This window comes from Aureococcus anophagefferens (assembly GCF_000186865.1).
Source record: "Aureococcus anophagefferens unplaced genomic scaffold AURANscaffold_23, whole genome shotgun sequence".
NCBI lineage: Eukaryota > Pelagophyceae > Pelagomonadales > Pelagomonadaceae > Aureococcus > Aureococcus anophagefferens.
Window position 1 is genome coordinate 146,063 of NW_008705583.1, and position 22,459 is coordinate 168,521.

Here is a 22,459-nt window from a genome sequence, read left to right on the forward strand (position 1 = left end):
GGCGCGGCCCTCGAGCAGCGCCAGCAGCCGCGCCTCGCTCGGCGCCGCGCGCGCGTCGTCGTCGTCCTCGCCTTTCGACAGGAGGTCGCCGACGCACCGCGCGCGGCCGCGGCCGGGCTCCTCGGCGAGCGCGCGCCGCACGCGCTGCGCGTAGAACCGCTCCGAGCACTCGCCGTGCTTCCCGAAGCAGGCCAGCGAGCAGTAGCGCACGTCGCAGCGCGGGCAGGCGTAGCGCCCGGCGTGTTGGCCGCAGACGGCGCAGGGAGGGTCCGACGCTGTCGCTTTGTCGGCCGGCGCGTCCTTCGTCGTCGTCGCGCTGCGGGTCGGGCGCATGCCTCGTAAGAGGACCATCGTTGTACGTCTTCAAATGCTGTCCACGATCGCGCGGTCGTGCCCTACCGAGGTCCACGACGGCGCGAGAGCCGCGCGAGGCACATCGTCGCTCTCCGAATTCGAAGGCATCGAGCAGTAAAGGTGCCGTTTGTGAGAAGCTGCGTCGAAGCCGCCTCAGCACGCTGCCACCTCTGCGGACCCAAGTTTGGCAAAGGCAAATTGCCGTCAAGGAAGGACAAGGACTTCTTCAAGATGTAGTCTCTAAGTCATTACCAAGCGTCCAAACCCCCGTCCTTCGGCGGCGGCGGCTCGTAGCCCGCGAGCGCCGCGACGATCCGGTCCCGCGTCTCCGCCGGGTCGACGACGTCGTCGACCTCGAGCTGCGACGCGGCGGTCGTCGCGGCGCCGCGCGCGTGCACCGCGGCGCAGAGCTTGTCGAACAAGGCGGCGCGCTCGTCGCCGTCGACGGCGTCGAGCTTCGCCTTGAAGCCAAGATTGACTGCTCCTTCGACGCCCATGGCGCCGATCTCCGCCGTCGGAAACGCGAGGGTGTCCACCGGAACTTTCGTGCTCCCGCCGCAAAGCGCCATGGCCCCCAGGCCCACGGCTTTTCTGACGACGACGGCGACGACGGGCACGGAGAGCTTCGCGCCGGCGAGGAATAACCGAGAGGCTTTCCGCACCATGCCGTCCCGCTCCGCGTCCGGCCCGACCATGAAGCCCGGGCAGTCCAAAAGCGACACCACGGGCAGCCCGAACGCGTCGCAGAGGCGCAGGAAGCGCGCGGCCTTGTCCGCGGCGTCCGCGTCGACCGCGCCGCCGTTCCGCGCCGGGTCGGACGCGAGGATGCCGACGGCGCGACCGTCGACGCGGGCCAGGGCCGTGATCACCGAGCGGCCGAAGCGGTCCCGGAGCTCGAAGACGGACCCCTCGTCGCAGACGACGTCGAGGATCGCGCGCATGTCGTAGGCCCGCTTCCGGTTCTCCGGGACGAGCTGTCGAAGCAGGCGCTGGTCGCCGCCCGCGGGCGCCGGCGGCGCGACCGGCGCCGCGAAGTACGAGAGGTAGCGCTTCGCCGCGTCCAACGCCGCGGCGTCGTCGGCCGCGACGACGTCGACGACCCCTCGCTCGGCGAGCGCCGGCGCGGGGCCGACGTCCTCGGGCTTGACGCGGCCCAGGCCGCCGCCCTCGATCATCGCGGGGCCGCCCATGCCGAGCGAGGAGGTCTCGGTCGCGATCACGACGTCGCTGCAGCCCGCAATTGCGGCCGAACCGGCGAAGCAGTAGCCCGAGACGACGGCGACGCGGGGCACGACGCCCGCGAGCGCCGCGTACGCGTGCCACGTGGAAATAAATAGCCCGGCCGCCATCAGGCCCTCGACGTCGCCGTCGTTCGGCCGGCCGCCGCCGCCCTCCGGCAACGCGATGATGGGCAGCCGCCGCTTCGCCGCCACCTGCACCGCGCGATCGAGCTTGTGGTGGTGGAAGAATCCCTGGGTACCGGCGAGGACCGTCGCGTCGACGGCGACGACGACGGCGGGCGCGGCGCCGACCATGCCGACGCCCGTGAGCACGCCGTCGGCGGGCGTCTTCGCGGCCAGTTCCTCCTCGCTGCGCGTGCGGCGCTGGGCGGCGACCGCGAGGCCGCCGAGTTCTTTGAACGATTCGCCGCACAACGCGGCGACGTGCTCGCGCGCCGTCAGCTGGCCGCGTTTCCTCCGCCGCGCGACGGCCTCGGGCCGCGCGGCATCGTCTAAAAGCGCGAGGCGGGCGCGCAGCGCCGCGAGGTCCGGCCGCGGCGCGTCGAGGTCGACAGTTTCCGCGGCCTCGGCGGCCGCGGCCTCGGCGCCCGCGGCGATGGCGACCTCGGCGAGCACGGACCCCTCCGAGACGACGTCGCCGACGGCGCAGCGCACGGCGACGACCTCGCCGTCCGCGGGCGCCGCGAGGACGTGTTCCATCTTCATCGCCTCGATAACCACGACGGGCTTGCCGCGGGCGATCTCGCCGACGGCCGCGACGGAGACGACCGTGCCCGCCGTGGGCGAGCGCAGCGCGCCGTCACCGTCGTCGCCGAGCGCCGCCGCCTCGTCGTCGGGAAACGCGTCGTCGACGAAGGTCGTCGTCGCCGTCGCGTCGAGGACCTCGGGGCGCGACAGCAGCTCCGACAGGAACCGTAGATTCGTCGAGGGCCCCTCGATGCCGAAGTCGTCGACGGCGCGCCGCGCCTTGTCCAGCGCGCGCTCGTAGGTCGGCGCGTTCACGATGACCTTGGCGACGAGCGAGTCGAAGCTCGGGTGCGTGCCCAGACCCTCGGCGAGCGCCGTCTCGACGCGGACGCCGTTCGTCGGCGGATTGAACTTGCGCGCGGGCTCGCAGCTCGGCTTGCCGCTCTTCTCCGCCAACACCCGCGCCTGCACGGAAAAGCCCCGCGGCGCCGCCGCGCGGCTCCGGAGCGCGTCGAGCGCGAGCTGGACCGCGACGAGATCGACGCCCGCGATTTCCTCGGTCACGGTGTGCTCGACCTGCAAGCGCGGGTTGCACTCCATAAAGTAGAAGCGGTCTCCGTTGATCAGGAACTCGAAGGTGCCGAGGCCCTGTAAGCCCGAGCTCGCCGCGAGCGCCTTGGCCGCTTCCGCTATCAACCGTCTGAGCGTGTCGTCGAGGAACGGCGCGGGCGCGACCTCGATCAGCTTCTGGTGCCGCCGCTGCAACGAGCACTCGCGGTCGAAGAGCGTCGCGACGGCGCCGCAGCTGTCGGCGGCGACCTGCACCTCGACGTGGCGCGCGGACCACACGTGGTCCTCGACGAGCAGCCCCTCCTCCGCGCCGCCGAAGGACCGCGACGCCTCGGACGCGCAGCGCTCGAAGTCGGCCGCCAAGTCGCCGGCGAGCGACACGCGGCGGATGCCCCGGCCGCCGCCGCCGGCGCGCGCCTTGAGCACGCCCGCGCCGATCCCATCCTTGAGAAAGGCCTCGAGCTCCGCCGCGCCGCCGACGACGGCGCCGCGCGCGACGGGCACGCCCGCGTCGACCGCGAGCCGGCGGGCGGCGATCTTGTCGCCGAAGACCTCGAGCGCGGCCGTCGGTGCACCGACGAAGGTCAGGCCCGCGTCGCGCACGTTCCGGCTGAAGGCCGCGTCCTCGGAGAGGAAGCCGTAGCCCGGGTGCACCGCGTCGCAGCCCTCGCGCAGCGCCGCGGCGATGAGCTCGTCGCTGTCCGCGTACGACGCCGCGCTCCGCAGCGGCGCGGTGGCGTCGCAGTGGTACTGCGCGACGAGTTGCTCGTCCTCGGGCGCCACGGCGACGACGGACGGCAGCGCGCGGTCGCGCGCGGTGCGTGCGATGCGCGCCGCTATCTCGCCGCGATTTGCGATGAAGAGGCGCTTCATGCTGGTTGGTCTTTGCCCAGTTTTTCGCGCTGTTTGAGCTTGTCCGAGCTACCGTGCGATCTCTTGAGCACAATGCGCACCTCCGACTGGTTGCGCCGGCTTTGCGCAGTTTTTTTGCGCTGTTTTGCGCTTGTCCGAGAAGCCGAGCGATCTCTTGAGCACAATGCGCACCTCCGACTGCCGCGCACGCGTCGCGCCGCGACGCTCGTTGCTGCGAGAACTGCAACCGCGACAGTGCCGTCAAGGGTGAACTGCTCTCCAAAGATTCCGGCGGCTCCCGCAAAAACCGCAAAACAGGGTGCCTCGCCGCTGCCATCGAGGTTGACACTGAGAATCCTGCGCAGCCGTCGCGACGGTGTAGCTCACAGCAATGCGCAGTTTCCTATCGTTAGCCGCCGTAGCAACCGCGCTCGTCGCGCCGCCTCGCGCAGCCACGCGCCACTCGGCGCTGCGCGCCAAGAAGAAGGTCTTCATCGACGGCGAGGCCGGCACGACGGGCCTCCAGGTGCTCGACCGCCTGAGCACGCACCCGGGGATCGAGATCGTGTCCATCGACCCGGCCGCGCGCAAGGACGCGGCCGCGCGCAAGGCGGCGATCAACGGCGCGGACGCCGTCGTGCTCTGCCTGCCCGACGACGCGGCCGTCGAGGCCGTGTCGCTCGTCGACGACGGCAACGACGTCAAGATCGTCGACGCCTCCACCGCGCACCGCACGGACCCGGCCTGGGAGTACGGCTTCCCCGAGCTCGACGCGGCGCAGCGCGGCCGCATCGCCGCGTCGTGCCGCTGCGCGAACCCCGGGTGCTACCCGACGGGCTTCATCGCGCTGACGCGGCCCTTGGTCGACGCCGGCCTCCTCAAACCGGCGGCGCGCCTCGCCTGCAGCGCCGTCTCCGGCTACAGCGGCGGCGGCAAGCAGCTCGCGGAGATCTACGAGTCGGACGACCACGAGCCCTGGGGCGCCTACGGCTTCAACCTCGACCACAAGCACCTGCCGGAGATGGCCTTCCACGGCAAGCTCGACGCGCCGCCCATCTTTCTGCCCGCGGTTGGGAACTTCAAGCAGGGCATGGTCGCCTCCGGCGTCCCGCATCCGCGACGATTTTCGAGAGGTTTTGACCAGGAAAAGGATGAAACATCGTGACCGACGCATGTGGTAGGTCGTCTCCGTGCCGGTGTACCACGCGGACCTGACGACGACGTCCGCGGAGGCCGTCCACGCGGCGCTCGAGGCGCACTACGCCGGGTCGACCTTTGTCACGGTCATGCCCTTCGGGCTGGCGGGCGCCGTCGACGCGGACCTCCTCGCCCGCGGCGCGTTCCTCGAGCCCACGGCGCTCAACGGCAGCAACGGCCTCGAGCTCTTCGTCTTCGGTAACGACGCCAAGGGCACGATGGTCCTCGTCGCGCGCCTCGACAACCTCGGCAAGGGCGCGTCGGGCGCCGCGGTCCAGAACCTCAACATCATGCTCGGCCTCGACGAGTCCCTCGGCCTCCAGCTCTAAGACGGCTCGGAGTTTTTTTAGGGCGCGCCCGCGGGCGCCGCGGCCGGCGGCGCCGCGGCGTCCGCCTTGGCCGCGGCGGCGTCGGCGCGGTCGCGCGCGGGCGCGCCGACCGTGTCCGCCTTGACGAAGGGCATGGACGCGCTCGGCTCGAAGGCGAAGCCCCGGCGCACCGAGTTCTTCTTCCAGTTCTCCCGCGCGGCCTGCATCTTCTCGAGCATCTCCTCGTCGACCTCGTCGCCGGCGAAGACGGGCTGGAACGGGAGCATCGCGGCGACGCCGCCGAGGATGGCCCGCCGCGTCGACTGCATCGTCGGCTGCTGCGGCCTCAACGCGGCGCACGACAGGACCAGCGCGTGCAAGACGAGGATCTTCATTTGTTTTGCGCGGCGCGGTACTGCGTGGCGATGCGACGGGTGTGCGGCGGGCGGACAGGTTGTCGCGTTCACGCGCGACGGCTTGAGCGACGGGTGTGCGGCTGGCAGACAGGGTCTCGCTCACGCGCGACGGCTTGAGCCGATCATCGACTCGACTTCTGCTGGAAAGTGCATGTTGAATGGATGTTGCTCGTCAAGGAGAGCGAAAGGGAAAACCGGGTCGCACCGGTCGAGGAAGCGTAATGCCGGGCCCTAGTTTGTTTGAACATAAAAGATCAAGTAAGCCGTGCGCATGGCGCCAGCGAGCCGACGCCACCGCCGGCGGGTCCGCGTGACGGACCGCGTCCGACTCGAGTCCGCGAGGTCGAGGATGGACGCGACGGCGTCGTGGTCGAGGTCGCCGACGGCGCGCCGCGTGCGCTCGACGCGTTCGTCGACCTCCGCCTCGGTCATGAGCGCGTCGTCGTCGGCCGGTTTGAAAGTTCTTGGGTTTGCTGGGCGCGGCGCGGCGATGCCCGGGGCGACACGAACACGGCCATCTTCGACGCGCGCGGGGCAGTGGCCCTCCCCTCGCGCATACACCCCACATACGCGTGCAATTCTTAGTCCGCGCGTCGCGACCGGGCCCGCGGCGCCGCGTCGGGAGCGCGCGGCCGGCGAGCGCTCGCGCGCGCGGGCGACGCGTCGGGGGCTCCGTGGCGAGCCTGGGCGCTTTACATCTTCATGCAGGCGGGGTTGGTCGCCGCGCCTTGCATGTTGTAGAGCGTGCCGTCGGGGGCGCGGTAGACGGTCATCTTGTCGCACGGGCAGCCGCACACGCACGGGCAGAGGAGGATTCCGATGATCCACGTGACGACGCCGCAGTACGCCACCTCGATCATCGCGCCGCCGGGGGGAGTGCCGGGGGGATTCGCGACCTGCAGGCGCTCGACGACCACGACGAGCGCACCCGCCGGCGCCGCGGCGAGCGCGGCCGCCGCGTCCTCTTGGCCCGAGACCGGCAGTCCGTTGACGCTCACGACGCGGTCGCGGAGGCGCAGCCCCGCGGCCGCGCCGAGGCCGCCGGCGCGGATCTGGTGAACGAGCGGCGGGCTGCCGACCAGGGAGACGCCGACCTTGGCGTCGGCCGCCGGCTTTTTCAGGGTGATCTCGAGGCTGCCCTGCACCATGATGTTCGAAGCTTTTGACCTGAGGGATCGACAATATGACGATGGTGCGAACACGCCCCACGAAATACACGAGGGGAACAATCGCGGCCGCGCGGACGCGCTCGGCCGCGGGCGCGGGGACGGACGCGGCGGGTGCTTTACGTGCGAGAATGCTCGTCGGGCTGCTACAATGCGCTTGGAGCTCTGTAAGACACTTTTGGGTACGTGTTGAGGGCACTATGGAGGTAACTTGCCCTCAGCCTGACTCTTGGCTAGGGTATGGTAAAATCTAGTTAGTAGACTCCCTACTCAAGTAGGCAGCCTAATCTGCGATCGGGCTCTCTGTCCTCAATCGCTGGAGTTAAGTGAGTAAGAAAGAAAAGGAGCGACGTCATAGAAATCCAGATATGTATCCTTCGTCGCTCGCTGTGACTGTCTTAAAGCCAGGTTGTAGATACAAGACCACTGCGCTGCCAACTTCAAGCTAAGTTAGTTATATATGAGTTACCTTAGGCCAGTCTCCCGCCACAAAGCCCCCATACTTGATTCTTAACGTCCTGACCGCGCGGATGTTTCCCTTACTCAAGCAACGTGCACCTACAACGTGGGTTGTTACACTGGAGGAGAACTTAAACTCCCCAGTTTCGATGAGAGCCCCTCTCAATCTGAGCTTCAGAACATTTGTCAACAGACTTTTAGTCTTCACTCTAAGGCAGTAGCGCGGCTAGAAGATTTTGAAGGAGTACTCTTTAACATCTCCAGCCTTTGTTCAAACAATGAACTCTCAAACACTCGAACTCTTGTCAATCATCTTAACTCTGTGCAACCAGGTTGCATCGAACTTGATGAGTTGCTTGAGGCGAACGCTGAGGTTTACGTCATGCCTGGCGCCTCTCGTCGCGTCCGTGCTCACACTCGCTACAAGCATTATCGGCGTGCTCGTACCCTGCCGGAGTATTTCGCTTACGGCGGTACTCACGAGGACTACCGAAACGATGTCTGGTATGGCATTCTGCGCTTCTTGGACCCTGAGCTTTATGCTCTGCAGTACTCTCGCGGAGCTAACTGGAGCAAGCTTAGCTCCGGGGGAGAAGAAAACATGCAAGGAGCTGGTCAGTGCGGGTTGAAAGTCAATTTTTCGCGAACAACGATCCTCACGCCCGAGTGTCTCAAAATGTACGACGCTACCCACTCACAACGCCAGCCTCGGCGAAAGGACCCCGGGGGGGGCCACTTTCGAGCGGTTTACGACCCCCTACTAGTAACTTCAACTTGTATGTTGAACTTGGCAACTAACCAAGCTGAACTTCAAGATACAAAACCCCAGGCCTTTCGTTTCAAGGGTTTGTTTTTGGCACTGAAGGCGCCTCGCGAGACCGCCGCCGAACCGTCGCCCGCGGCGACATGCTCGTCCGCGACGCCTATCCGGACTGCGCTCGCGCTCGCGGAGATGTCCGGTGGCCGCGGCCGCGCGAACGCGCGGCGCACGCGGTGGCGTCCTAAATAAGCGATGTTACCTCGCGACGGCCGCGGGCGCCTCGGCGGCCTCGTCCGCTTTTTTTTCGCCCGCGGCGTCCGTCGCGTGGACCTGGGCGACGCGGTCGAGGAAGCCGGCCATGTGGAGGACGGCCTCGAGGAGGAAGTCGACCTGCTGCGCGGGCTTGAGCGCGCCGAGGCGGACGACCTCGACGGTCGCCGTCGTCTCGTCGAAGCGGAGGCTCGACCGCGACCCCTCGGGCACCTCGCGGCGGAGGAGCGTCCACGTCTTCGGGTTCAGCCGCGGCGCGCGGAGCAGGCCGTGGGGCGTCGTGAGGTCGTTGTAGGCGCGCGCCTCGAGCGCGGCGCTCTCGAAGCCGAGGCGCGCGCCGTGGAGCTCGAGGAAGCGGAGCTTGACCGCGAGCTTCGCCGCGTCGGGCCCGAGCGCGGCCTTGGCGGCGCGCGCGGCGCGCTGGCACGCCTCCAGCGTCGGCGCGCCGCGGACGCGGGCCAGCGCGGCCTCGGCGTCCGCGTCGCCGGCGGCGCGTTGCTCCAGGAGCGCGGCCGCGGGCAGGTGCGACGCGTCGCAGCCGCGGTCCGCGGGCCGCACGTCCAAGGCCCTCAACCGCTCGAGCTCCTCGACGAGGAGCTTCGCGTACATCTCGTCGCCGACGTCGCGCGACGCGCGGCCGCTCTGGCGCGTGCCCAGCAGCGCGCCGGCGCCGCGGATCTCCAGGTCGCGGCGCGCGAGCTCGGGCCCCGATTTCGCGTCGACGTCCGCGACCGCGCGGAGCCGCGCGGCCGCCGCGTCCGTCGTCGCGCCGTCGCGCGGGTAGAGGAAGACGGCCAACGCCTTGCGCTCGCCGCGGCCGACGCGGCCCCGGAGCTGGTGCAGCGACGCGAGGCCGAAGCGGTGCGCGTCCTGGATGACGATCGTGTTGCACCGCGGCAGGTCGAGGCCGTTCTCGACCTGTGTGGAAATCAACCGCTGGTTTGGGACGTCCCGACCAAACTGTGAAATTCTCTCGCTCGGCCACATCGAAGTCGATTCGGCTGATTTTTGGACGAATCGATCGCTCTCGTCGAGTTCTCGAAGCAGAGCGAAAGATTCTGGTCCAAATTCTTCGATTACGCGCACATCGAAGTCGGATTGAAGATTTGAGTTCCACGCAGTTCTCGACGAGCGTCGTCGCCAGCAGCACGGGCCGCGTCTCGTTGTCGCCCGCGGCGAAGTCGGCGACGACGGCCGCCGGGTCGTCGACGCGGCCGTGGGCGACGGCGATGGCACCGCCGCTCGGGTCCTCCGCGTCGTCGTCGTCGTCCGGCTCGCCGGGCGCGTCGACGCGCGCGGCCGCCGGGTGGCCGATGGCCCTGAGCGCGCCCAGCAGCCGGCGCCGCGCCGCGGGCACGTCGGCGATGCGCGGCACGACGTAGAAGCACTGGCCGCCCCGCGCGAGCTCCTTCTCCAGGATCGCCGTGAGGAAGTAGTCGTCCTCCTTGCGGCCCGGCTGGTCGCGCGCGACGAGGGAGCTCGTCTCGCCGCGGCCCGGCGGCGGGTCCGGCAGCTCCGACGTGTCCCGCAAACCCGCGAGCGCCGCGCCCAGGGTCCGCGGGATGGGCGTCGCCGACAGCGTGAGCACGTCGACGTCGACGCACGCGGCTTTCAGCCGCTCCTTCTGCCGGACCCCGAACCGCTGCTCCTCGTCGATGACGGCGAGGCCCAGCGTGTGCCAGACCTGCTTCGGCGACAGGAGCGCGTGCGTGCCGACGCAGACGCCGCACCGGCCCGAGGCGACCTGCTCGCGCACGCGGCGGCACTCCTTGGCCGACGACGCTTTTTTGCCCGTGGCCTCGTCGACGTACTTGCGGCTCGGCGACCGCAGGAACTCGACGGTGATGCCCAGGGGCTCCAGGCGCCGCCGGAAGACCTTGTAGTGCTGCTGGGCGAGCACGGTCGTCGGCGCGAGGATGGCGACCTGGCGCCCGCTCTTGACCGCGAGCGCGGCCGCGCGGACCGCGAGCTCCGTCTTCCCGAAGCCGACCTGCGCGAAAAATCTTCAACCCGACTTCAATGTGAGTGTATGCGACGGTGTCGACGCGAGCTTCGAGAACTCGACGAGAGCGATCGAGTCGTCCAAAAATCAGCCGAATCGACTTCCGAAGTTTGGTCGCGACGTCCCGAACCGGCGGTCGATGTCCGCGCGGAAGCCGACGTCGCCGAAGACCAAGCGGTCCATGGGCGCGAGGCGCCGGCACATGTCCTCCTCGACGTCCTCCCAGCACTGGCGCTGGCCCGCCGTGAGCTCGTAGCCGAGGCCCGCCTCGAGGAGCGCCGCGGCCTCGTCGTCGAAGGGCGCGCACGCGTCGCGGCTCCGCGACGACCGCGCGGCCGCGAGCGTGAGCAGGTCGCGCGCGTGGTCCCGGCTCGCGGCCTCGGCGCGGTCCCGCTTGCCCCGCCAGACCTCGGGCTTCGACCACTTGCTGAGCCGCGGGCCCGACGTCGACGGCGAGCCGCCGACGTTCTCGCTGCCGAGGCTCGGCGGCGGCGCCGCCGCCGCGGGCCCGTCCGCGGGCTGGAAGAGCTCCGACGACCGCACGGCCACGGTCTCGTCGGAGCCCCGGAGCCGCGTGAGCCGCGACGCCTCGCGGTGCTCCAGGGCCACCGTGCGATCCGCGAAGCGCAGCAAAATCGGCAGCTCGCCGTCGCCGCCGCCGTCGCCGTCGTCGTCGTCGCGCTCCTGCAGGCGGCCGGCGTACTGGCAGACGCCGCGCTCGTAGTGGACCACGTAGTCGCCCTCGAAGACCAGCGTCTGGATCTCGCTCCGGCCGACCTGCAGCGCGCCGGCCGCCGTGCGCACGATGGGCTTCTGTTCCACCTCCTGCTCGCCGACGGCGGCGCCGCGGCGCTGGTGTCGGCGGTGGCCGTGGCGCGGCATGGTGAAGGGACTGCAGGTCCCGGCGAGCAGCGCGAGCGCGAACCAGGCGGCCGCCGCCGCGGTCTTCGCGGCCATCGCCTGAGTCCAGCCCAGCGCTGCGTTGAAGCCTAGTTGACCTCGGCGCTCTCCTCACGCGCCGCCGTCCGCTCGACGTCGTAGCCCTATATACGCGACGCACCCTCATCGCGGAACGCCCAGTCGTGTCATCTTTGCCCGTGACCAACGACCCCGGCAAATTCGGTGGCCGCGCGCGCCGCGGAGTTCGCGCGCGCCCCACGCGGCCGCACACGAGTCTCCTGCAGCTGCTTTTTCTCATCCAAGCCACGCGTTGCGGTTCGGGCTGGCTCCCGCGGCCCTGGGCCAGGGTGCGGCCCTGTGAGGTCGGCTTTCATCACCGTGCAAGGCAACTTGATGAGGCGTTCGACGCGACAACCTCGCGAATTTCGTGGCGCAAGCCAGTTCGGTTGTGCTTGTCCTGGATTGCAATATCACTTGACCTCGCAACCTGTCACCAGCTTCCGCGCGCGAAGCGGGTTGTGCGACACAAGACCGCGTTTGCGGGCACCTGTGAGACCCCACAGGTAGCTCTGAAAAGAGCAAAGTCGCCCGCGGCCGCACGCGCGCGCGCGACGTGAACAACTGCCCGTGGAACTATGTTGCGCAACATTCGCTCCTCCCGCACGACGGTGCGCGGCTGGGCGCGGGCCCTGGCGTCCGTGGGCGCGTCGGGCCGGGCGCCCGGCCGCCAGGGCCTCTACGACCCCGACTTCGAGCGCGACGCGTGCGGCGTCGGTCTCGTCGCGTCGCTGAAGAAGGAGCCGACGCGGCGGACGCTCGTGGACTGCAACGAGATGCTCGTGCGCATGAGCCACCGCGGGGGCTGTGGCTGCGACCCCCAGTCCGGCGACGGCGCGGGCATGCTCGTCGCCATGCCCGACTCGTTCCTGCGGCAGGAGTGCGCGTGGGAGCTGCCGGCGCTCGGCGACTACGCCGTCGGCATGTGCTTCCTGCCCCAGGACGAGGCCAACGCCGCGGCGGCGCGGCGGTCCCTGGAGCGCGTGAGCCGCCAGCGGGGCATGTCGGTCCTGGGGTGGCGCGTCGTGCCGACGGACAACTCGGACCTCGGCGAGGCGCCGCTGGCGTCGGAGCCGCGCGTCGAGCAGCTCTTCCTCGCCAAGCCCGAGGCCTGGGACGGCGGCAAGTTCGCCCGCGAGCTCTACCGCGCCCAGTCCGTGGCCCAGCTCGAGGCCTTCGCGACGATGCAGGAGCAGGGCGTCGGCGAGGACGCGGTCTTGTACATCAACAGCCTCAGCCCGTACCAGATCACGTACAAGGGCCAGCTCACGCCCGAGCAGGTGTTGCCGTACTTCGGCGCGGACCTCGGCCACGACGACTTCCTCACGCACCTCGCCCTCGTCCACAGCCGCTTCTCGACGAACACGTTCCCGTCGTGGTCCCGCGCGCAGCCGCTGCGCATGATGTGCCACAACGGCGAGATCAACACGCTCCGCGGCAACAAGAACTGGATGCGCGCGCGCGCGGGCCTGCTGCGGTCCCCGGCCTACGGCGACGACACGAACCAGCTCCTGCCCGTGACGTCCGACGAGATGTCCGACAGCGGCAACTTCGACGGCGTGCTCCAATTATTGACGACGGCGTCGGAGCGGACGCTGCCCGAGGTCGCCATGATGATGGTCCCCGAGGCCTGGCAGGATAACGACTCCCTGAGCGACGCGAAGAAGGCCTTCTACGAGTACAACTCGTGCTTGATGGAGCCCTGGGACGGGCCCGCGCTCATCGCGTTCACCGACAGCAACAAGTGGGTCGGCGCGACGCTGGACCGCAACGGCCTCCGGCCCGCGCGCTACTACGTGACCAACGACGACCGCGTTTTAGTATCGTCCGAGGTTGGGGTGATCCCCTGGCTGAAGCCCAAGGACGTCAAGACGAAGAGCCGCCTCGAGCCGGGCAAGATGTTTTTGCTCGATTTGGAAGCGGGCCGCGTCGTGCCCGACGACGAGATCAAGGAGGCCGTCGCCGCGGCCAAGCCCTACGGCGAGTGGCTCGAGCAGCGGCGCGTCTTCCTCTCCGACTGGGCCGCGGCGACGGCGCCGCCGCGCGCGGAGCTCGACGACGCGAACGTCGCGCGGAGCCTCGTCATGCACGGCTACACCACCGAGACGATGGAGACGCTCTTGGCGCCCATGGCCATCGGCGGCAAGGAGGGCTTCGGGTCCATGGGCAACGACGCGGCGCTCGCCGTGCTGTCTTCCGAGCCGCGGCCGCCGAGCGACTACTTCAAGCAGCTCTTCGCGCAGGTCACGAACCCGCCCATCGACCCGATCCGCGAGGAGCTGGTCATGTCGTTGGTTTGCCCCGTGGGGCCCGAGTCGAACCTGCTGGACCCGACGGCGGAGAACTGCGCGCGGCTAGTTGTGGACCACCCCGTGCTCACGCCCCAGGAGCTCGCGGCGCTGACGTCCCAGTCCGCGCGCGACTCGGGCTGGGCGGCGAAGACGCTCGACATGACCTTCGACCGCGCGGGCGCAGACCTGGCGCCCCTCGACCCGACCTACGCCGGCGCGGGCGCCACGGGCCTGCAGCAGGCGCTGGAGGACCTGTGCACGCAGGCGTCGCTCGCGGTCCAAGGCGCGTTCGGCGAGGACGGCGCGGCGATCCTCGTGCTCTCGGACGTCATGGCGGGCCCGGGCCGGTTGCCCATCCCGTCGCTCCTCGCCGTCGGCGCCGTGCACCAGCACCTCCTGAAGACGGGCCAGCGCGGCAAGGCCGCGCTCTTCCTCGACTGCGGCGACGCGAAGGAGGTGCACGACGTCGCGCTCGCCGTCGGCTTCGGCGCGGACGGCGTCTGCCCGCGCGTCGCCTACCAGGCCCTCAGCAAGCTCAAGTCCGACGGTTTGATCGCCGCGCGCATGCGCAACGAGATCGCCAAGCCCGACGACCTGCCGACGGACGACGAGCTCCACTACGCGTACCGCAAGGCCTTGGCCAAGGGCCTGCTCAAGGTCATGTCGAAGATGGGCATTAGCACGCTCCAGTCCTACAAGGGCGCCCAGATCTTCGAGGCCGTGGGCCTCCACGCGGACGTCGTCGACACGTGCTTCTCGGGCACGCCGAGCCGCATCGGCGGCGCGTCGTTCGACGCGCTGCAGCGCGACGTCGTCACGAACCACAACCACGCCTGGGGCGCGGCCCAGACGACCTTCCAGGTGAACCACGACAAGGTGCCCCAGCTCCCCAACCCGGGCCAGTTCCACTACCGCGACGGCGGCGAGACGCACCTCAACACGCCCGCGGGCATGGTCCACCTCCAGGCCGCGGCGCGCGGCGACTCGCGCGAGGCCTTCAAGCGCTACTCCGCCGAGGTCGACGCGCAGAACGACAAGTCGACGCTCCGGGGCATCCTCCGCTGGAAGCCCGCCGCGCTCAAGGCCGGCCTGGCCAAGAACGTCAAAATCGACGACGTCGAGCCCGCGAAGGACATCGTCAAGCGCTTCGTCACGGGCGCCATGTCCCTCGGGTCCATCTCCCGCGAGACCCACGAGGCTTTGGCCGTCGCCATGAACCATTTGGGCGGCAAGTCGAACACGGGCGAGGGCGGCGAGGACCCCGTGCGCTTCGGCGACAACCGCCGGTCGTCGATCAAGCAGGTCGCGTCGGGCCGCTTCGGCGTCACGTCCCACTACCTCGCCAACAGCGACCAGATCCAGATCAAGATGGCCCAGGGCGCCAAGCCCGGCGAGGGCGGCGAGCTCCCGGGCTACAAGGTCTCGGACTACATCGCGGAGTGCCGCGGCACGACGCCCGGCGTCGGCCTCATCTCGCCGCCGCCGCACCACGACATCTACTCCATCGAGGATCTGGCCCAGCTCATCCACGACCTCAAGTGCGCCAACCCCGAGGGCGACGTGTCCGTGAAGCTCGTGTCCGAGGTCGGCGTCGGCGTCATCGCCGCGGGCGTCGCCAAGGCCAAGGCGGACCACATCGTCATCTCCGGCGGCGACGGCGGCACGGGCGCGGCGGCCTGGACGGGCATCAAGTGCGCGGGCCTGCCCTGGGAGCTCGGCATCGCCGAGGCGCAGCAGACGCTCGTGCTCAACGACTTGCGGGACCGCATCCGGCTCCAGACCGACGGCCAGCTCAAGACCGCGCGCGACGTCTGCGTCGCCGCGGCGCTCGGCGCCGAGGAGTACGCCTTCTCCACGGGGCCGCTCATCGCCCTGGGCTGCATCATGATGCGCAAGTGCCACCTCAACACGTGCCCCGTCGGCATCGCGACGCAGGACCCCGAGCTCCGCGCGAAATTCGACGGCCAGCCGGAGCACGTCATCAACTTCTTCTTCCTGTTGGCCGAGGAGATGCGCGCGACGTTGGCGTCGTTGGGCATGACGTCCATGGACGACCTCATCGGCGCCGCGGGCGACGTGCTCGAGGTCGACCCCATTAAGCTCCGGAAGAACGGCCGGCCGGACAAGACGGCGGGTCTGGACCTCGCGCCCCTGCTCCAGCCGGCGTCGGAGCTCAACCCGACGGCGGGCCACCTCCACGCGGCGACCCAGGACCACGAGCTCGACGCGAAGATCGACAACGAGCTCATCGCCGCCGCGCGGAGTCTCATCGACGCGTACGCGGCCGGCGGCGACCACGCGCCCGTCGTCGTCGACCACGAGACGACGAATTTGGACCGCACGCTCGGCACCATGCTGAGCTCCGCCGTGTCCAAGGCCTGCGGCAAGTCCGGTTTGCCCGACGGGGCCGTGACGATCCGCCTCAGCGGGTCGAGCGGCCAGAGCCTCGGCTTCACGCTCGCGCCGGGCGTCACCATCGAGGTCCTCGGCGACGCCAACGACGGCTGCGGCAAGGGCCTGTCGGGGGGCAAGATCGTCGTGCGGCCCCCCGAGGACCAGCTTCTCGACCCGGCCTTCGTGCCCGCGGAGAACGTCATCGTCGGCAACGTCGCGTGCTACGGCGCGACGGCCGGCGAGGCCTACTTCCGGGGCGTCGCCGGCGAGCGCTTCTGCGTCCGCAACAGCGGCGTCCTCGCCATCAACGAGGGCCTCGGCGACCACGGCTGCGAGTACATGACCGGCGGCCGCGTCGTCGTCCTCGGCGCGACGGGCCGCAACTTCGCCGCGGGCATGTCCGGCGGCGTCGCCTACGTCTACGACCCCCACGGCGCCTTCCCGGACAAGTGCAACATGGGCATGGTCGAACTCGGGCCCGTCGACGACGCCGACGAGGCCGCGGAGCTCCGCGGCTTCGTCCAGAAGCACCTCGACCACACGGACAGCGACGTCGCCAAAGAGCTCCTCGGCGACTGGGACGCCCACGTCGGCGCCTTCGTCCGCGTCATGCCCACGGACTACAAGGCCGTCATCGAGCAGCAGAAGCGCGACGCCGCGGCCGCGGAGTTCGACGCCGCGTAGAGTTCGCCTGTACCAAACGCCCCCCCTCCCCTCCCCCGGGCGCCCCTGCCCCACGGCAGCCCCACCTGTAATCACTCCTTGCCGTCGAGCCTCGGGCCGGCGCTCACGCCGGCGCGATCTTGGAGTCCTTGCGGAGGTGGATGAGGTCCGCGCCCCAGGGCGCCTCCTGCGGGTTGCGGGCCCAGCGCTCGAGGTGGCACCGCTCGACGAGGAGGGAGACGGCGTCGGAGCCGAACTCCCAGCGCAGCGCGCGGTGGAGCCAGTCGACGACGAGCCACGTGCCGAGAACGAGGAGGATCGTGAGCCACGGCGGCCCCTGGTAGAGCGTCTCCTCGCCGACGCCCCAGTAGGGCATCTGGTCGACCATGGTCACGGTCTCGCACATGGAGGGCATGGCGGCCATGATCGTCGCGAGGTAGAAGAAGCCGAGGTTGAAGCCGAAGACGAACTTGTGGCTGCAGACGAAGCCGAGCGGCGAGAGCCAGCCCCGGGGCTCGGCGACCATCGCGGACCGGAGGTGGACGATGGTCCGCGTCTCCATGAGCACCTTGAGGTTCATGGCCACGGTGATGCAGACCATGCCCACGGTGCCGAAGACCATGTGCGCGGACGTGTCGTACGGCGACGTGCCCGACCCGAGCTGGAGCGACTCCTGGACGAGGTAGTAGATGAGCACGGCGTGGAGCAGCCCGCTGAACTGCCACGTCACGACCTCGCGCACGCGCAGGTCCAGGTTCAGCCGCCCGGAGTCGTAGAGCCGCGGGTGGTTCAACGCGTAGGCCTCGTCTACGTCGCGGTCGAAGCACGCGAGCCAGAAGATCTGCGTCGCGAGGTAGAAGTTGTACATGGACGTGTAGTGCTCGTGGAACATGGACGTGCCGGAGAAGCCCGTGTTGAAGGAGTAGAAGAAGAGGCAGTAGGCCAACACCGCGTTCTTGTAGAAGGAGAAGAGGATGAGCGCCGACGACCGGCGGTAGGCCCAGCGGCCGTGGATGAAGAGGAGGCGGTGGAGGAAGCGGAACTGGCCGATGGCGAAGTCGGACGCGTTCACGGCCTGGCGGCCCTCGAGGCCCGAGATGCCCACGCCGACCTGGGCCTGCATTATCATGTTCACGTCGTTGGCGCCGTCGCCGATCGCGAGCGTCACGGGCTTGCCCGGGACGTGCGTCTGGACGAGGAGGACGAACTGGGCCTTCTGCTTGGGCGTCACGCGGCACGCGAGCACGGCCTTGTACGTTGCCAGGAGCCGGAAGAGCATGACCTCGACGCAGTAGCCCGCGGAGAAGAGCTCCGTGACCGCGCCGCCGTCGAGGACGAGGGCCGACGCGCCCGCGCGCGGCGCCTCGACCTCGACGCCGGCGCCGCCGGCGAAGCCGTGCTTCGCCAGCAGCGCGGAGACCGCGCGCTCGACGGCGTCCGGGTCGCGGTCCGCGTCGCGGTCCCCGGGGGGGAAGAGCGCGGACCGGAGGCCGCCCGTCGCCCGGCCGAGCCGCGCCAGGGGGCCGTCGTCGCGCCGCTCGCCGCCGCCGCCGCCGGGGAACTCGCGCGCGTAGAGGCGGCAGAGCGTCGCGGTCAGCGCGTCGGGCGCCTCGTCGCCGGAGAGCACGTCGACGGCCATCGTGTCCGTGATGAGGCGGCAGCTCCGCGCGATCTCGATGGCCGTCTCGCGCTTGTCGCCCGTGAGCACCCAGAGCTTGATGTCCGCCGCCGCCATCAGCGCGATGGTCTCGGGCACGCCGTCCTGGAGCCGGTCCTCGATGGCCGTCGCGCCGACGAGCACGAGGTCCTTCTCCGCCTCGTGCGCGGCCGCGCGCAGCTGCTCCTCGCGGCCGACGAGGGACCGGGCCGCCGGCGCGTAGTGCGTCTCGTACCACGCCGAGAAGCGGGCCTCGCTCCAGACCTGCGCGCTGTAGACGAGCGTCCTCAAGCCCGTCTTCGCGTACGCGTCCATCTGCGGCACCGTCGTCGTCTCGAAGACGGCCCGGGAGCCGGGCTCGGCGACGTCGAGCATGGACGAGTCCGCGCCCTTGCAGAGGAAGACGACGTCGCCGCCGCCGGGCTCGCGGAGCACGATGGACATGCGCTTGCGGTCGTTGTCGAACTCGTTCGTCGCGAGCACGTCCCAGGTCCGCGCGGTTTTAGCCGTGCCCTGCAGGTCCCGCGGCGGCGATACAACGCCCGTCAGCGTCTTCTGGGTCCGCGCCTCGAGCGTGTAGCCGCAGAGCGCGCCGCCGGCGACGAGCGCGCCCTCGTCGGGCGACTCCGCCTGGTACACGGGGGCCTCGGCCGCGTCCTCCCGGGCCTCGACGATGACCGTGTTGCAGAGCATGAAGGACTCGAGGAGGCGCGCGGCGTCGTTGCCCGGCGCGCCGCCCTGGGCCTTGGCGAAGAGCTCGTCGACGGACTGCGGCGGCGCCGCCTCGCCGTAGTCGCTCGGCGGCGCGACGCCCGGCGCGTCGCCGACGCCGAAGTGGTCGCCGTCGACGATGATGCGCCGGAGCTTCATCTCGTTGCGCGTCAGCGTGCCCGTCTTGTCGCTGAAGACGTACTCGACCTGGCCGAGGTCCGTGACGCAGAGCGACCGCGCCTTCGCGCGGACGGTCTGGCCGTCGACCTCGTTGGTCATCTCCTCGTCCCAGTCGATGAACTGCATCTGGGCGATCTTCGCGAAGTCGAAGGTCACGTAGAGCGACATGGGGATGAAGAAGCAGTAGAGGATGAAGAACGTGCAGAGCCCCCAGCCGAAGGACGCCTTGTCCTCCTCCCACTCGAGGTCCGGCCAGCGCGCCTCGAGGTAGGACGCGAAGGTCTGCTTCTGGCCCGTGTACCAGAGCTTGTCCTCCATCCGCCGGTCGAAGCTGACCATCGCGCCGGACGAGATGATCGCGAGGCAGAGCTGGAGGAGCAGCGCGATGAGCACCGCGCGGTTCGTCACGCGGTCGAGCTGGCTGAACTTGATGGGCGCCTCGCGCATGTTCTTGGCCAGCTTGGACTCGCGGCCGCTGTAGATGCAGACGCCGACGACCCACGCGGAGTGCACCGTCGACCCGCGCAGGATCACGTTCTCCTTGGACAGGGGCAGCGTCTCGCCGCCGCCGTCGAGGGCGACGTTGCCCGTGAAGGCGTTGACGTGCTCGTTGGGCAGGTCGCACTCCACGACGCCGTTGAGCGCCGCGGCCGCGGCCGCCGCGGGGTCCGACGACCCGCCGTCGTCGCCGCACGCCTGCCAGGCCAGGCCCAGCGGCGCGGCGCGCCGCAGCTTCAGCGACGTCTCGCCGTCGATGGACGCCGTGTCGATGTAGGCCGTCGACGCCTCGCCCGAGCCCGCGAGCATGACGAAGTCCGCGGGCGCGGCCTCGCCGCGGAAGCACCGGAGCACGTCGCCCGAGCGGATGTTCGCGAGCCGGAGCTGGCCGCCGCCGCGGCTCACGACGTCGACGGCCGTCGCGTCCATGCGCATGTCCGCGCGGTGGCGCTGGATGTCCGTCAGCGCGTCGTTGATGAGCGAGATCGTGATGAGGAACATCAGCGGGCCGAGCGTCGTGTAGGACGTGTAGGGAGAGTTGAACGCGCCCGTGACCTCCGCGAACATCATGAGCATGCCGTTGAGCAGAAAGTAGAGGTTCGCCACGCGCCGGAACTGGGCGAAGAGGGCCAGCGGCAGGAAGTTGAGCAGGGTGAACTTGGCCGTCACGAGGCGGTTGTGCGGCGCGTGGCCCGCGTTGGCGGCGCCGATCTTCACGAGCCGCGTCTTCACGCCGCCGGCGCCGCCCATGGTCGCCGCGCCGGTGGCCGCCGGCAGCACCAGCACAATGGTACCGCCGGCGGAGCCGCCCGCCCACGACGACGGGGGCGGGCGTTTACAATGCCAGGGCAGCAGTGTCGGCGCGTTTTTTACGCCGCGCCTTGACGCTGGTAGTATCAACCTCAACGCGACCGCGGTGCCGACCGGGTGAAGCGGGGCCGTCGAAGCTTAAGTGCGCGACTGAACGAAGCGCGCGCCCGCGGTCGGACCCCCGTACGACGCGCGACCCCCCCCCGCGGGCTCGCCCGTCCGCGCACCGGGCCCCCTTACGTCCGCGCGCCGCGGGCCGCCCTAGAAGAGCCGCGCCGCGGTGTCGTTGGCCAGCTTGAAGAGGGCGAAGGTGCCGCCGACGATCGCGAGGAGGGACGTGAGGAAGTCGTACCACTTGACGCGGACCGTGTCGACGACGACGGCCATGGGCGAGATGTCGTAGGAGAAGCGCGCCTCCGGCGGGACGTGCTCGGCGTACTTGAGGAGGTGGTGGCTGTGGAGCGTCTGGAAGGCCGCGAAGCGGTCGCGCCAGAAGACGCCGAGGTTGTACTTCGTGGGCACGATGTGGACGAAGTGCTGGTAGGCGTAGTGGTAGTCGTCGTGGTAGTAGTCCTCGCCGTCGAGCGTGTCCGTGCGCGCGTGGCGCACGTCGATGGTCGCGAGCTTGCGGTGCTGCGCGTCCGTGAGGGGCACGCCGAAGCTGAGGTGGTGCACCGTGTGGCTCAGGTTCGTCCGCAGCGTGTTGAGGCTGTGGTGCCTGCTGTGGGCCATGACGTGGAAATTGCCCGGCACGCGGTTCACGAGGAGGAAGCCCGACACGAGGCAGCCCGGGTGGTCCGTGTTCCAGTTCGCCGCGTGCGCGACGCGCGCCTCCGGGTACTGGCGGTAGATGTTCTCCGACTCGAGCTTGCGCGTCACGAAGTCCGTCAGCGCGGCGACCGTGCGGTCGAAGCGGTACTCGCCCTCGTTGACCTGCTCGCCGTGGTGGTAGAAGCGGAGCGTCGGGAACGTCTGGACCTTCATGTCGTGGCAGAACGCCTCGTTGTCGACGCAGTCCACGGCGGCGACGGCCACGCCGAGGTCGCGCTTCTCGAGCTCCTCGGCGAGCGCCTCCCACGTCGACCGGAGCGACTGGCAGTAGAGGCACCACGGCGCGTAGAAGTCGACGAAGACGTACTCGTGGTGCTCGTGGAGCCCCTCCCACTCGTCGGCGTTCACGTGCCAGACGTGGACGCCGTTCGCGTGCATCTCCTCGATGGGCGGGTGGTGCACGTCGTGGTCGATGTCGAACGCGCGGCGGTTCCGCCCCTGGTACATGCGCTTCACGCCGTCCTCGTCGAGCTGCCACTTCTCGATGTTCTGGGTCACGTTCGCCTGGTTCCGCCCGATCTTGTCCCAGAGGTCCACGGACGCGTAGTCGCAGTGCAGGTGCGGGAACGACAGGTTGAAGTTCACGCGGAGCTGCGACCCGGCGAACGTGTCGACGTCGATCTTCGTGCGCACCTCCGTGCGCAGGAAGGCGCCGATCTCCGTGACGAGCGTGAGGGCGACGACGCCGCAGGCGCAGAGCGACAGGAGCCCGCCCGTCCGCGACGCCTCCTTGAGCTCGTCGGGCACCTTGCGGTAAAAGTCCATGGCGCCGCGGCCGTGCCGGCCCGGCCGCGACGCGACGCAGCCTCTGCGTGTCGCAGACGGCCGCGTCGATGGATGGATGGATGCGAACACTAGTGGCGAAAGCTACCTTGAGCTCAAGTGAGCACATTGAGCTCTTGTTGCCGCCCCAGTATGGCGGTGCTCAGCGTTTGATCTCGGCGTCTGGGCAGCCTCCAAGCGCCAGGCGCTAGCTCTGGACTGGCAGCTCACCGACGCTTTTCCCGCCCGCACGCCACGAGCACGAACGCGTGGAGCCCGGCGATGTTCGCGACGAACGTGAAGCCGCCCCACGCGGCACGAGCGCGGCGACCATGTAGACGTAGGCCAGCCCCGCCAGCGCGCCGATCGCCGGCCGAGCGCGCGGCCGCGGTTTCCCCCAGGCGCGCGGAAGACGCCGTGCGT

At 69.7% G+C, this 22,459-nt stretch overlaps 6 protein-coding genes across 6 annotated transcripts; 2 read left to right on the forward strand and 4 right to left on the reverse strand.

Moving 5' to 3' along the window:
* Positions 1 to 602: 602 nt before the first annotated feature.
* On the reverse strand, positions 603 to 3,725 carry AURANDRAFT_66464 (hypothetical protein; the record flags this gene model as incomplete). Its single annotated transcript, XM_009041787.1, has 1 exon — positions 603 to 3,725. The coding sequence occupies one exon, from the start codon at positions 3,723 to 3,725 to the stop codon at positions 603 to 605; it is 3,123 nt and encodes a 1,040-aa protein (XP_009040035.1).
* A 291-nt stretch (positions 3,726 to 4,016) lies between these two features.
* On the forward strand, positions 4,017 to 5,244 carry AGPR (hypothetical protein; the record flags this gene model as incomplete). Its single annotated transcript, XM_009041672.1, has 2 exons — positions 4,017 to 4,797; positions 4,886 to 5,244. 2 exons carry the CDS (start codon positions 4,096 to 4,098, stop codon positions 5,228 to 5,230), a joined length of 1,047 nt encoding a protein of 348 aa, XP_009039920.1.
* A 3,021-nt stretch (positions 5,245 to 8,265) lies between these two features.
* Positions 8,266 to 11,239, reverse strand: AURANDRAFT_66466 (hypothetical protein; the record flags this gene model as incomplete). The annotated part of the gene is made up of 3 exons (XM_009041786.1): positions 8,266 to 9,198; positions 9,398 to 10,270; positions 10,454 to 11,239. The coding sequence occupies 3 exons, from the start codon at positions 11,237 to 11,239 to the stop codon at positions 8,266 to 8,268; spliced, it is 2,592 nt and encodes an 863-aa protein (XP_009040034.1).
* Positions 11,240 to 11,648: 409 nt separating this feature from the next.
* Positions 11,649 to 16,694, forward strand: GLT1 (hypothetical protein; the record flags this gene model as incomplete). Its single annotated transcript, XM_009041673.1, has 1 exon — positions 11,649 to 16,694. One exon carries the CDS (start codon positions 11,818 to 11,820, stop codon positions 16,606 to 16,608), a length of 4,791 nt encoding a protein of 1,596 aa, XP_009039921.1.
* A 17-nt stretch (positions 16,695 to 16,711) lies between these two features.
* Positions 16,712 to 20,383, reverse strand: AURANDRAFT_31126 (hypothetical protein; the record flags this gene model as incomplete). Its single annotated transcript, XM_009041785.1, has 2 exons — positions 16,712 to 18,013; positions 18,215 to 20,383. The coding sequence occupies 2 exons, from the start codon at positions 20,381 to 20,383 to the stop codon at positions 16,712 to 16,714; spliced, it is 3,471 nt and encodes a 1,156-aa protein (XP_009040033.1).
* A 321-nt stretch (positions 20,384 to 20,704) lies between these two features.
* Positions 20,705 to 22,042, reverse strand: AURANDRAFT_31008 (hypothetical protein; the record flags this gene model as incomplete). Its single annotated transcript, XM_009041784.1, has 1 exon — positions 20,705 to 22,042. A coding segment is annotated over one exon (1,338 nt), but the record flags the coding sequence as incomplete, so codon positions are not given.
* Between the last annotated feature and the right edge of the window lie 417 nt (positions 22,043 to 22,459).